Raw genomic sequence first — 13974 nt, 5'->3', positions numbered from 1 at the left:
TTATCCACTTTTTACTATAAAAAAGACAAAAGCTATCAACAAGAATAGTGTATGAATTAAACATTGAATACTGCAACACACACACACAAAAAAAAAAAAAAGACTTGATGCACCCCTCTTTTTTATTCTTTCACATTTTCTTCCACTTCTTTTTATTTGACATGAAACGACATGATTTTCCTTCCCCTAGCGACACAAGAAATATAAAAAGAAAATCAAATGAACCTACTCATGATATAAAGTAAAACATTGGTACTCTACGAATAAAAATTATTAATGAAATAATAGAGATAGACAAAGAGTACTGGATAATATGAAAGTAATAATAGCAACAAGACAAAAATAATTGTATGACTCAACCCTTTCTTTACAGAATCACGATGTCTGTGACGCGTGTGGTGGCGTTGGACAATTTATATGTTGCGATGCTTGTCCAAACGCATTTCACTTTACATGTGTTGAACCGCCTGTCGATTCGAATGATGTGGACAATTTGACAGAATGGTTTTGTAATAAATGTGAACATGAAAAAGTATATAAAAGCCTATAATGAGTACGTAGTAATAATAACAGCTTCTTTTTGCTAGGGAAAGATAGTAGAAGATGGACCAAAAGGTTTATTCAAAGGGTTGGTAGAGAATTTGAATGTGAAAAATCCAACAACATTCAGGTTGCCTGAAGAAATTATAAATTTTTTTGAAGGAGGTAAAATACTAACAAAATACATTTGCTATACAGTTATTAATTCATCAAATAGTGTCTTCTGATGAAGTTGGTAATTATATAGACACAACACAACTTAGACAAAACAAGTACAGGCAAATACATACAAATTTACTGCTTTGCTGTTATTTTTATTTATTTCATTAGGAATGGGGATTTATCAGACAATAATTATAGTACAGCAAAAGATAAAAACGGAAGATTCATACAATGCTATCATTGCAGAAAGATATCTCTCAAGAAATTAGTGATTGCTTGTGATTACTGCTCCTTGTATTGGCATTTGGACTGCTTGACTCCTCCTTTAGCTGCTACACCTAATTCAACGAAAAGGTGGAGGTGTCCAAACCATGTAGAAAGTATCTTGGTAATTATTCCTCTTATTACCTGTTGTATATAAAATAACTGTTCATACAAAATAGAAACCCAAAAGACAGCAGAAACATGCAGAGATAATGAATACAAACTGCATAAACGATAACCACTTCAATATAATTATAAGTGAAGAAACAGAGAAAGAAAAGGAGAAAGATGACGATGACAACAGTGATGACAACCCACTTTTAAATATAAATAATGAAGCAACCGCAGACATAGTAACCAATAAAGACGGTATGGTTTATGTACTGCCTATGAGTCCAATTCAATTTGATACCGTAAAAAGGTACCTGATCAAAGAAACAGACAGCACTTTACTAATAAAATATATACAGTCAAGATGAATCAGCCACTACAAGTGAGGCTAGTACACCTACAACTTTTATTAATCCACCAGAACATAATAAAGATAGATTTGAAACAGTAAATATGACTATTAAAACGAGAAATAATGCTAACTGCTCTCATTTATTAGTGCTTAAGTCAGTATAATTACACTAAACAGCAAACAATTCTGTCTCTACTCAAAACAATTACATCTAATAACAAGGTAATAAGCATTGATTATAAGATTAATTCTTATTCACCTATCTTTTATAGGCAAATAAACCGCCTGATGCATCACCTATTCCTACTTTCATACCAAACAAATACAAGAAATATAAAAAAATTGCAAATTTATTAAAGCAAAAAGACGAACAAGAAATACTATCATTACTTTGTAACATATATAAATAAATAGAATTATATCCAGTAGTCCATAGAAACAGTATACTGGCGAAGAACAGCTTTACGCGTTTAGTGTAACATTATGTGAACGGAATATGCATAAATGCATAATTTAAATAGCAAAGAAGGAAAGGTTAAAATCCTAAAAAAAGCAGCTAGTAAAAGACAGAAGGTTGTTATTGAGGATTTGAATGATAAACACAAAACTCAGGATTAACAATAAACAAGCAAAATTTCTTCTGTTGCCTATTTTACTATTAGTCCTAGTGTTGATCCCATTATCGACTTCATTGCTGACTCTAGTATCCAGTATGTTGAAGAACTATAAATGATGATCGGAATTGGATATCTCTAAGGGTAATGATGAACAAGATTTACCGTATCCTGGTTGTTTTACTCTAGAGCACATTTATTTGATTTGTACAGATAGGTATAGTATCTTAAATGCTTAACGAAACTTAGAGCATAATACCTCTGGTAAGCCTCCAGGGAACAATATATTTTTATACGGTCAACGTCTCATCTCAATCGGAATGTCATTTAACCGAGTCAACATACCCATATTGTCAATCATTACTTATCAAGTGGCTTGATTGAACGTAGTATGGTTTGCTTATTTTTGAATAATCTTGAAGCTTTTTATTAATAGAATGAATATTCTTCTTTGTTTTGGCATGTGCATGTATGACTGGTTATGATTATCAGTGATAAAACATGTCATATTATTGTTTTCCGACGCGCTCTTATTAAACTTATACATTGTAATTTGATTAATAGGACAAGACAAATAGAGTAAGATTACCTTAAATTATTGATTAAAAAAGGCTTTTTGCGAAAATTATGCGATTATGCTGTGAGCTTTATACTTTGTTCATATTTTTTAATATTTATCTTGAAGCATTTATGGTAAGGGACAAACGATAGAATAGCATTCTCATATTTGATTATCACCAATGGAGTAATTATTACCCACAAAGAGAAATCTCCATATTAAAAACTAGAAAGGAAGTTCCTAAGAAATCTAAAATGACTAAATAGGATTGGTTATTTGTCTAATTCATAAAGCAAAGAGTGTAACTTAAAAAGAAAAATAGTCGGTATTTTTAGATTCTATGATTAAATGTAACAAGTTTGATTTCCCCATTTATACAGAAGCAAACGAATGATCATTTGAAACTGTGTAAGATAGTACCAAATTTATAATCGATTTGACTTTCAATGGTGATGCTTTGATGGCAAATTTTTAATTTTGTACTTTTTACATGAATGAAACACATTACGCAAGGATTTTTGCTTGGCAAAACTCTAAAGACGCAATACATGTGATATTAAAAATCGAAGCTATTAAAAGAAGGAGTCAAAGCGATTTCTATTTACAACTTTCAAAAATACACTTGCTTGGGATGCAATATAAAGAAGTATGCTCAATTCTCGTTCTTTGCATGAAAAATCAAATCGTATATTTACTAAAGAAATCAACTTTTAGATAACATCGCCCGTATTAAACCTTGCTTTCGGACAAAATGGACAAATAACTTGCATCTACAGCTTTGGCCAAGCACGAAAAAATTTGCCTAAAAAAGAGAATAATTATAATTGTAGAAGAGTCTATTGGTCTTCTTATAGATTTATATGTACTTTTTTGGGTATATATTAAGAAACTGTCAATATTGCAACACAATGATGTACATGATAACCAAAATGTATTTTCCTCATGTCTTTTTATGTACGATACAACCGATTTTGTACAATGATATTGAAGTAACTACGCTCAATAATATGACTACTGCTTAAAGCGCACAAAACATGAGGAACAACTGTCCTGATTTGCCCATCTTTTTACTATTGTGTGCCAAGAAGTTTTTTTGATCGGTTTTGAGTTTTAAAATACGAAAATAAAAATAAAAATCACCTAATATAGAAATATTATCTTTAGTTCATAATTGCCCTGTACCTTGAAGGTTTATTTTTAGATTTGAATCAATCATATAAATACAGAAAGAATAATATCTTTGTTTTTTTTTTTTAATTACTTTGACCAAAATGAAAATTCATATTAGTCTCCTTATCGCTGTCTTGGTTGTCATCTCTGTGATTACCGCTAGTCCTGTTTATAACAAACGAGACGATACTGATATAACAAGTGCCGTTGATGACACTACTGTTGATAGCACGGCTGATGGTACTGTAGACGATACTACTGTTGATGGCTCGGACACAACTGCAGCTGATGATTCTGATGTTACTACAGACGATGACTCTGATTCCACTACAGACGATGACTCTGATTCCACTACAGACGATGACTCTGATTCCTCTACAAATGACAACGCTAATTCAACCACTATTGATAATAATACATCTCTTTACAATACAAGTGATATTCAATTACTTTCTGATACCGCGTTTTGCTCTTTTCTTCCCTACGCTCCTGGGGTTGATATTGCTACCACAGAAAATGAAGGAAAACCGTTTTGTACAAACTCTACACTTGGAGGCTATCCCTTCCCTGAAGGCTTCATCCTAACCTCTCATTACCTCACTACAGAAAACTATACTCAAGTCACAGGTACAATGAACCCAGCAGCTTACAACATGTCTACAACCGATGATGGCGGACAATACGATAATAGAGATCAAGGCCAACATACATGCAATGGTCTCAAATACTTTGTCAACTTAGTTGAACCTAATGGTGGCACTTTCTGTATCCGCTGCTGTACTTCCCAAGCTGACTGTAACATTGGTATTTCTCAGGATGGTTGTGTAAAGGTTGTCCCCGGTGATTATAGTTAAATGTGCCTTGTAAGCCTACATACCCTCTGAACCTTTCTATCCTAAATTCTGCTTTTCAAGCTGGATTAAATAAACTCTAAACATTATTTTTGACGTATTAAGTAAACGTGTAAAACAATGCATTTCAACAAGCAAGAGAACGTTTGATAAAGGTTCCTGATATAAAAGTTATGCTTTTATTAAATTAGACACAATGTATAAGAAGTGTCATAAAAAGTAAAGGTTTTATAAAATATGCATTATTTAAGATATGATTAGAATTAATTAGTAAGTTAAAACTGTATTGAATACATAGTCCCAAAGCTTGGAGGTGATGCCATAACCAGCTTCAAAGTCTTTATAATGATGTGCCAAGTGGTATTTTTTCATTTCAGTGAAATGAAATGGGATGACTTTAGCATGATGCACGTAGTAGTGTGTCATATCATAACAAATATAGCCAAAAATACCTCCTCCAACAATTCCATATGCTACAAAAGGAGGAAATATGGTATGTGCTAAAGTGACCCAAGGATAAGCAAGTACAACAAAGAGAGCGGGAGGCACAACTAATCTTAATCTAAATAAGTAATATAAATACTTGTATAAGGGTCTTTCAAATATATATGCATTTACCTATCCATGGGAAGATAATGATGAAATCCGTGAAGGACAAAGTGCAATAAAAACATGTATTGTGATTCCGGCATTCTATCATCATAATGAAATAAAAAGCGATGCAAAAAATACTCCAAAAAGGTCCAAATAAAGATTCCCACTAGAAATAACTTGGCGGTAACCAAAGCATTGCCCTGATTTGATTCAATAGATCGCATTAGATTATAAGCAACATAAGGTAACCATACAAGAGGCACGATCCACCAATAAGTTTTCGAGAGTGGCTCCAAAAGTGGGTGACCAAAAAAATCTGCAGGACGGTTCAGGTACCGAGGTTTATGTACCTGTTCAAGGTAATGTGCTCTTGTGAATTGCTTTGTCAACATTTGAGGTACTAGGGGCTTATTTAGGTCCAAGAATTGATGGGTTTTTACGTCTACTTGAGGGTCTGTCAAAGAAGGATAAAAATCTTGGTTTTTAAAGGTTTTGTATTCAATTTCCTTCTCTAGCAAACCAATTCTTTTGCGATGGAGGCTAGCACGTTGACCTTTGAATTGCCTCGACTGCAAATTGCTTTCTTCTATTTTACCAATCATGTAGTCTTGTAAAATCTCATAAGATGCCTCTGAATGTTCATGATGGTCCTTATCATACATGACTTCCGTAATGTCCTGACCAGCATATTGCAAAAGCAAGTCATCACCCCCTGGATGGTCTTTCACAAATTCTGTTATATCATAAACTCTACCATTAAATATAACCCATAATGACTTTAAAGAGTTATGTGTCTCAATCTCCTTCAATGTAAATACTTTTGACATATCCATGGTATGGAAAAAATTAAAAAAGAAGGTGATTGATGCTTTTTGAAGTACGCCGTTTTTCTTTTAAAAAAAGAATGGCATGACAATTTTCAAGTTACACACACAAAATGTCAACTTATTGTGATTGTATCAAATCAGATTGCAAAAAAAAAGAAAGAAAGAAACAGTAATATTTCTCTGTAACAATCTAATGGCTTTATTGTATGTAAGAATATGAAGCAGCGTAATAAATGAACAGAAGTATATAACTTTATCTATTTTATTTTAATTTTTTGAACAGGATTTGTTCTTCATTCAAGGTTCGATTGGACCAAAATAATGTTAAGTAAATTTCCTGGATAAATTGTTACTTTTGAAACTTTTTTTTTTTTTTTTTTTTACGGAATCCTGAAATATCAGTTGCTTTTATTAATACTATGCTTCAAGATTTAAAAGTATGAAGATCGCTCTTTCTGGAAGAATCTCCAAAAAGTAAAATGGTAGGCGATTATAATGCTTTGGTGAATAGATATTCTGAAAATGCTTCAATCCCCTTTTTTCTATTAAATCTACCCTCTTTCTTATTTGATGGTTACAGGGAGTTAAAAATTTTATTTCAGTGTTCTCTCTAAATTATTTCACTGTGATTATTACTGGTATATTAAATAAAGTGCTGTAATTCATATATTACGTACAAGGCTTTCCATTTATTAAAAAAAAAGTATATAAACGCGAAGTGAATTTCACTCTTTTTTATTTAACATGTTTAGCCAAACTTCTATTAAATATGGCTCGTTTTATTTCTCAAGCTATTCAAAATGATTTAAGAGTGTTTTTAGAGATCAATTTATTGTATGTTTAAACCACTGCTCTCTTGACTCTCTTTAAACCTACTGTCTACTGATACTACAACAAATGGAGCATCCAAAAGTCTGATAATATTGGCAGACGACCTCCACTATTAATTGAAGAAAGCAAGTCCCTCATGAAGTGGATGATAATCGTATCTTGAACGTCTTTATTTTTTCGTAAACCAATCATGGATATTATCTCACAGTTGATAAATCTTTTCAGTCTTGGTAAGGTGTCTGTCTGTAGCCAGTTATGACTTAAAGATATGCATGCTGATAACTGATAATAAATAATTTATATAATAATGCATCAATTTTTACGTGATCCCACTCAGTGTAAATAGAATGATTAAAATAAACCGGTATGATGACAGTATCAGAATTGATTAATATATCAAAGGTAATTTTCAGTATTTCACCAATTGTGATATGAAAAGCATCTGCACTGAGTCTAAAACTGTTTTGATCAGGAATAATAATAAAAAAATATTTTGAATGTCTTAAAAGCTTCAAATTCAAAGTTTAACCAAGAACAAGGTATCTCTTTTAATAGAAGCCACAAGGAAAAGAAAATGAACGAAGTTGGGCAAAAAATTATAACCCGCTTGTTGTATGTCCTTAAGGATGAATTCGTTCGTAAGACCTATTTTGTATTTTTTAGGCTATATTAACGTAATTTTAGATGTAGCTTTAAAAGATGTTGTTATGGCTGTTCCAAATATAAGTGCGCTCTCAATGAATTAAAATAAGCGGGTTATCAGATAATTGGATATGCCAGAAAGTCAAAAAATGAAAAAAAAAGATCAAATCTGCATTCGCCTATTGAATCAAATAGCTCTAAAACTCTAAAGAAGATCATTAGAAGACATGGTTTTTACCAACTCTTTTTCAGATGCCAGTGCTCTAATTGTAGAAAGAGAAAAGAAGAAAAGAGATGACATAATATCTCAGTCAGAAGCAGATGAGAACACCCAAGATAAAACAACAGACTTAACATACCATTGAACATAACTAAACATCAGACTGTTGATTAAATATGCTAAAGAATATCGCTAACCAAGAAAAAATAATAATTGTTGCAGTTGATTGTGTCGGTTTGACGATCAATGACGAGAATCTGAAAGATTTTTTAAAGTAATATAAAAAAAAAAGAAACACGCCGCCTCAATCAATACCGTGGTGTACTATTAATATGTAAAAAATCGGAAGATCCTTCAGATGGCGATCGTCAACTACTTCAAGGATCTTTACTTTTGCTTTTCTTGTATTTTGTTTATACCAATCAAGTGCCAGGAAAACTAAATTCACAATCATTAGATGATGGCCCTATTCTGGTTCAGCTAGTCCCATTGATGAATTAGTTACTATACACTGGTAAAGCTGCTCTCATAGCTGCTAAACATAAGATGGCTGACCTCTTACAAAATTGTAAAGAACACAGTATTATTCTTGGTTATTGCTGCAATCTAACAAGTATGTTATCCTTGGTAACACCGCTGATCTCTCAATTTCCTATTAATTTTACCGTGAACCATTCCTCGTCACACAATTTTCACATACTTTAGTGTCCCGTCAAATCCAGCGAATATGTTAGTACCATACTCTCGTCATTTTTATTAACAAAGAGGCGGCGGCTTTCAACCAGCTTTTTGCTACTGGTGTCGATCCCAAAAAATTTGGTTAGCTATTCACTACTCGTATTTGGTGTTGTTATTAGCATTTTTATGTCCTCCCATTTCACAAAGTTTGAAGACGCCAAGAACAAATATATTCGCCGAATTTTTTTGACTCTTTCCGTTCTTCTACCAAATTGGTATTACATATAGCAAAACTATCAAGTATGCAGGGACGTATTAACGTCTGACAGGTCCATTTCGTTCTTCGTTCTTAATGCTTATCTAACGATACACACCTCAATGATCTCTTTTCGTTTCTTAAAAAGTCAAACAATCGATTGCAATGATACAAACTCTCCAGGATAGCTCTTTGGAAACATTAATTGTTGTTTATTAAGATAATCAACAAGAAGCCTTCAAGAAAATACGCTTAAGATTCTTACAAGGCGCTTCGATCAGACAATGAGCAGAGAAAAGCTCCAAACTTCTTTCTTTCTGTCGTCCAGTACTTTTCTTGGTTTAATACTCTGGTTACCGATGTCTCGAGTAGAACAAAGTCAATGTGTCCGATGGTTCCTTGTTTGGCCTCCTAGTAGGCTAAAGGCTTGCCCCATCCACCCTGATCAACCGCTTACCAAAAAATTATGTCGATTATTGTCTTGAGGTTCATCAACACCTACAGATGCCATAACTTATTAATGATCCTCCTGTTCTTCCTCTTGAATACCCTACTACTCTGAAATCGCGTTTCTTTCGGAATATCATCCTTTCATTTTTTTTAAGTAGCCTGTTGTATGAAACAGTCTTTATGAATGCGTTCGCCTTTTTCATCATAATAAACTGCCATCACAACCTTCACAACTAGGACAAAAGCTTTTAAATCACTTGCCTGATAATCCTCGCTAGTGTTTATCCATTTTGTTCCCGCTTAACCTCCTCTCTTCCTTACATTTTTGCACTCGATCCCAAAGGGCTTTTATCTTCCTTGTATTTTTCTTTGTGATATGGCTTCAATGAAATGATGTCTACAAGACACCAGGTGCCTAATGCGGCTATCTAAAATATAAATAAAAAAACGGTTGTCTATTTTAGGAAATTTCATGTTAAAAATGATTCAGCATTGTTTTTAGTTTACTTAAGCTTTTCTTAGCGAAGAACATACACTAAAGATTCAAATAAAAAACTAATGGTTTTACTTTGGAATTTCTTTTCTTTTGTTTTTTCGTTTCTCAACAAATTTGAAAGGGATAACTTTAAATATCTATAAAAAATTTTTTTTATCATTTTAGGATAAAGATTTATCATCAAAGACATGTCAGATAGAATTGAAAGATTAGATCCAGAAAATAATCACAAAGAATCTAATACTGACCGAAAACAACCATTAAACTCAGGGATCATCCAAACTCCTGCTCAACACATACAAGATGAATCAACCAGCTATCAAGATCCAATTATATTAATTGACGATAGCGAATCAATTGATATTAGCAGCAGAGCTACAAGCAAGAACCATCACAAAAATAGGTTGAGCATGAAAAGTATCAAAAATAATGAATCAAGCTGGTCTGTGAGTACTGACGATGCTGTACCTTCTGCATCAACTACTGAAATAAAAAAAATGACAGAAAATCCAGAAAGTATTGCCTCTACTTGTGAATTTCAATTAGCAAGTGAAAAAAGAAATAATGCATTCCATGCACTTTTCAAGAGCGTGCCTCAAACAGATAAGCTTATAGAAGGTAAATAGATTGTAGTTGATACAGTAAATATAAAATACTTGTTTTAGTTTATAAATGCGCTGTCCAAAAAGAAATTTTACTACAAGGACATATTTACATATCTGAACACCATATATGCTTTAAATCAAATATATTTGGCTGGGTCACCAATGTAATATACACAAAGTATACTTGGTATAAGCGAATACTAAAGTATTATACTAGTTAATCATCAACTTTGATGAGATCATATCCGTAGAAAAAAGGATGACAGCTAAATTATTTCCTAACGGAATTATGATCGATACACATGCTTCTAGGGTATTACAGTAAAAAAAATACACGCACTACAATCATTAACTAATATCATACAGCATATATTCGCTTCTTTTCTTTCTCGAGATCGTGCTTATCATCAAATAACAACATTATGGAAGCTACATAAAGGAGAGCTATGTCCGTCATCATCTTGTGAAGATAACAGACAGGAGTCAGCTTATTCAAGTATTTATTCAAGCATGCATTCAAGCGAATCTGCTACTGATCTAGGCGAATATTCTCTTTTTCCAGTGGAGGAGGTATCATTGGAAAAAAGTGCCGTTTCACATCATGGTGATCCGGTAGATATACCGCCGGCCCCCGATAGCCGATTAAAGACAGACTCTGATTCGTCAAATGTTGATCTAGAAAACAAGGTAGTAAATAAATATCCAACAACCAAGACTGCAGCCCGTACTGGCCATAGAGAATAATAAAAGTTCAGCCATGTAGCACTAGATAAAGTATACTCTGCTACAGTTGAAGCCTTTGATAAGCTGTTCTTTGAACAGAATTTTATAAGATGCTTTATGGAACAATGCGAACAGTTTGAAGGTAAAGTATAAAGGGCACAAACCCAATTTAACTAACAGGATTTAAAGATGTCGAAATAGAAGACTGGAAGAATAATACAAGAAAAATAACTGCAAAGAGGAAAATAGAAACTTCATCAAAACGTAAGTGTAGTAAAACATGACTTCAATTAATCAAGGTTTCTAAGTAATTGCATACAGACACAAAGTTAACAGAAACCTTTATCCATGAAAAAAGAGAGTACTATCATTTGCCTTATTATTCATGTACAGTCTCTAAAAAAACAATACCCAATACACCAATAGACTCTCTGTACTTTATTGAATCTAGAATTTGTATCACACGAATCAATAAACAAAAAGTACGAATCTTTATCACCTTTGAGGTTTCGTTCAAGAACATTGGATTGACTAGCTGTAAGAATACTTTGCTTTGTGTACTTAAAATATATCCTGTTAACGTTTTTTCTTTTTTACAACAGCCATCATTGAAAAAAACGCAGCCGATGATCAAATACGATATTATAAACACTTGGAATCCGTATTAGCAAATCATGAACTAGCTGAAAAGTTGATAAAAGACAAAGAATTGTTAAAAAAGCTTTCCTTAATGCCAAACGATATCTCAATTACTCTAAAAAACTGGAGAAATTGCCTTTTTCAATTGCATATTTTGGCTATCGTAGCAGTTTTCTTTATTGTTATTGTACAGCTGATGTTAGCTGTTCGTATGCATTATGCTGCTAATAGACTGCAACAGCTTACAGTATATTTAAGGGAGGTGAATTCACAAGATTTTGGAAATGAGCAGTGACAAATGATTTTGATTGACGCAAAGATAGGTTCGGTTCAGTAAACGAAACAAGCTTTATGAAACTACAGGATAGGCCAAAAAGAAGCAATATGTTTTATGGATTTCTTTGTTTTAGTGAAATAAAGAGAATTTTATGAAAAAAAAGTGGAAAATATATGTAGTTGTTGATCCAAAGTACAAGAAGAAATAAATTCTAAAACAATACATGAATGACGGGAAAGGAGGAGAAGAAGTGACGTGGAAAGTACTCATTTCAAAAATTGTCAAGAAAGTGATTTTGGTGGACACAGAAACAATATTCCAAAGCTTCTTGTTAGTCTGAACAAATTAAGCAAGCAAGAGAAGGTAAGATAGATGTGCGTCTGATGAAGAGTGGACATTGTATAAGGTTTACTGTGGAGTGACAACTATTAAGTACGAACATCTTCTACAATTTATGGTTAGAAATTCCAGAATAAAAATATAATCTATGACAGACATACAAAAGAGCAAGTGAAACGTTTTCATAATCCTAATTATAGATGACACTTGCCAAAGTACCTGAAGATTAGAATAACGATTACAATAGAAGATATCAAGCCACTCACTCAATAAGATATAAATACCTGACTTCAATTAAAATAATTCTTCAACTTAAACTGAAAAAAAAGATCAGCCTCAAAAAGAATCCAAACTTAATCTTAATCTTTCTTTTTGCCATTCATTTAATTATCTTAACCATTACACAACAAGAACTGCCATCTCATAGGATAGAAGTGATAACTCAGAGGATCATTTTGTCTTGTTTTATCAGAAATTTGCACCTAATCCATATACAAATGCTCGTATTGACATAATCCCAATGTGTAGTAGCATAGGTAGCAATTTTTAATATAGATAATTAGCTACATGTGGAAATCAGTACGTTACGTTACTCAATAAGCTACTATGTTTGTTGTCTGTTTATGTTTGTATTTATTTGCTTGGCAACTTCCGTTACGCTTACTAACTTCTCATCCCATATCTTTAATATTTATTTATTTGGACCTATGCACTGTCCCTTTTCGTCATTCAAACTTTTTTATAACTGTACTATCTTTCAAATTGTGACAACTAAGGACTTCGATATCAGATTGATGTACGACAGCTACCTCCTAATGTTCTTGTATATACTAAAAATTATGAGCATTAGTCTACCTGTAGTTTGCCTCCTACTTATCTTGTTTTCTAAAGCGTACTTAAGTGCTCTCTGAATATCATTGGGGTCAGTTGAGAAATCTGCATAATCGATCACACATTAGCGGATTATTTTGGTGCTAAACGCCAGATAGGAAAACATGTTCATTAAGAAAGAACATAAGTACAAAGATGACCATGTCATTAAAATATGACTTATTCACTTTGTATGTTACCATCAAAGACTTTTGGACCACCATTAATGTCGCGGGCCAAAATGGACGCATCGGCTCAGGAGCCATCTGATACGAATATATTTTGGCAGTAGCAGTACTTTCTCAAGCGTTCGGTCATACATATGGTGAGCCTTGCTCTTGTTACTTCATCTTCGTTTCCAGGCGATTTTCGGACATAGGCCAGGTTGGTCCAGTTTCCTTGTGATGACTGAATATATGATTCAAACGAGTTGTTCTTGAGCGTATCTATGAAAAAAAAATTAGAAAGGAATAATCCGAGAGCAACTAAGATATGCATACGCACTACCCTGATAAGCGCTACAAGCATGGTTTCTTCCTGTCTGTTCGGAGGTGAAGAGTAAAAATAAGAATAAAGAACTAACAAAACCGAACCATAGCCCTAAAGTCGAATAGTTTTACTAAAGAAAGATTTCAAGGCTATTTATATCAATTGGGGGCAGAACCTGAAATTAGATGACAAAAGATAGCTACAACCGATATGATTTTGATAATATACTGTCTAGATATAAACTGAAATATGATATTCAGGGTAGTTACTAATTATCAGGAACTATTCTTATTCAAACTCATTTGTAAAGATTAGTCCGGAACAATAACACTGCATCCTATTCACATGTCAAAACATGACAGGAAACCTCAGACTGGGATGGCTCTCTTTGCATTGAAGAGGCTTTTTCAAACGA

The 13974-nt window shown here is 33.0% G+C and overlaps 6 protein-coding genes across 6 annotated transcripts; 4 read left to right on the top strand and 2 right to left on the bottom strand.

Moving 5' to 3' along the window:
• Nucleotides 1-313: 313 nt before the first annotated feature.
• On the top strand, nucleotides 314-2158 carry RO3G_15828 (uncharacterized protein; the record flags this gene model as incomplete). Its single annotated transcript, XM_067670412.1, has 11 exons — nucleotides 314-319; nucleotides 374-532; nucleotides 588-705; nucleotides 758-812; nucleotides 871-1090; nucleotides 1146-1387; nucleotides 1437-1524; nucleotides 1577-1651; nucleotides 1702-1822; nucleotides 1951-1963; nucleotides 2092-2158. 11 exons carry the CDS (start codon nucleotides 314-316, stop codon nucleotides 2156-2158), a joined length of 1164 nt encoding a protein of 387 aa, XP_067526513.1.
• A 1715-nt stretch (nucleotides 2159-3873) lies between these two features.
• Nucleotides 3874-4626, top strand: RO3G_15827 (uncharacterized protein; the record flags this gene model as incomplete). Its single annotated transcript, XM_067670411.1, has 1 exon — nucleotides 3874-4626. One exon carries the CDS (start codon nucleotides 3874-3876, stop codon nucleotides 4624-4626), a length of 753 nt encoding a protein of 250 aa, XP_067526512.1.
• A 554-nt stretch (nucleotides 4627-5180) lies between these two features.
• On the bottom strand, nucleotides 5181-6050 carry RO3G_15826 (uncharacterized protein; the record flags this gene model as incomplete). The annotated part of the gene is made up of 4 exons (XM_067670410.1): nucleotides 5181-5185; nucleotides 5356-5383; nucleotides 5568-5671; nucleotides 5813-6050. 4 exons carry the CDS (start codon nucleotides 6048-6050, stop codon nucleotides 5181-5183), a joined length of 375 nt encoding a protein of 124 aa, XP_067526511.1.
• A 1132-nt stretch (nucleotides 6051-7182) lies between these two features.
• RO3G_15825 (uncharacterized protein) lies at nucleotides 7183-7621 on the top strand (the record flags this gene model as incomplete). Its single annotated transcript, XM_067670409.1, has 3 exons — nucleotides 7183-7213; nucleotides 7385-7513; nucleotides 7560-7621. The coding sequence occupies 3 exons, from the start codon at nucleotides 7183-7185 to the stop codon at nucleotides 7619-7621; spliced, it is 222 nt and encodes a 73-aa protein (XP_067526510.1).
• Nucleotides 7622-9805: 2184 nt separating this feature from the next.
• RO3G_15824 (uncharacterized protein) lies at nucleotides 9806-10966 on the top strand (the record flags this gene model as incomplete). The annotated part of the gene is made up of 4 exons (XM_067670408.1): nucleotides 9806-10235; nucleotides 10283-10386; nucleotides 10440-10535; nucleotides 10589-10966. The coding sequence occupies 4 exons, from the start codon at nucleotides 9806-9808 to the stop codon at nucleotides 10964-10966; spliced, it is 1008 nt and encodes a 335-aa protein (XP_067526509.1).
• Nucleotides 10967-13325: 2359 nt separating this feature from the next.
• On the bottom strand, nucleotides 13326-13598 carry RO3G_15823 (uncharacterized protein; the record flags this gene model as incomplete). Its single annotated transcript, XM_067670407.1, has 2 exons — nucleotides 13326-13516; nucleotides 13571-13598. The coding sequence occupies 2 exons, from the start codon at nucleotides 13596-13598 to the stop codon at nucleotides 13326-13328; spliced, it is 219 nt and encodes a 72-aa protein (XP_067526508.1).
• Nucleotides 13599-13974: the final 376 nt, after the last annotated feature.

The sequence above is a fragment of the Rhizopus delemar genome, genomic scaffold, assembly GCF_000149305.1.
Source record: "Rhizopus delemar RA 99-880 supercont3.17 genomic scaffold, whole genome shotgun sequence".
NCBI classification, from domain to species: Eukaryota; Fungi; Mucoromycota; class Mucoromycetes; order Mucorales; family Rhizopodaceae; genus Rhizopus; species Rhizopus delemar.
The sequence above is the reverse complement of the archived record's forward strand: the minus strand, read 5'-3'. Positions and strand labels throughout refer to the sequence as shown.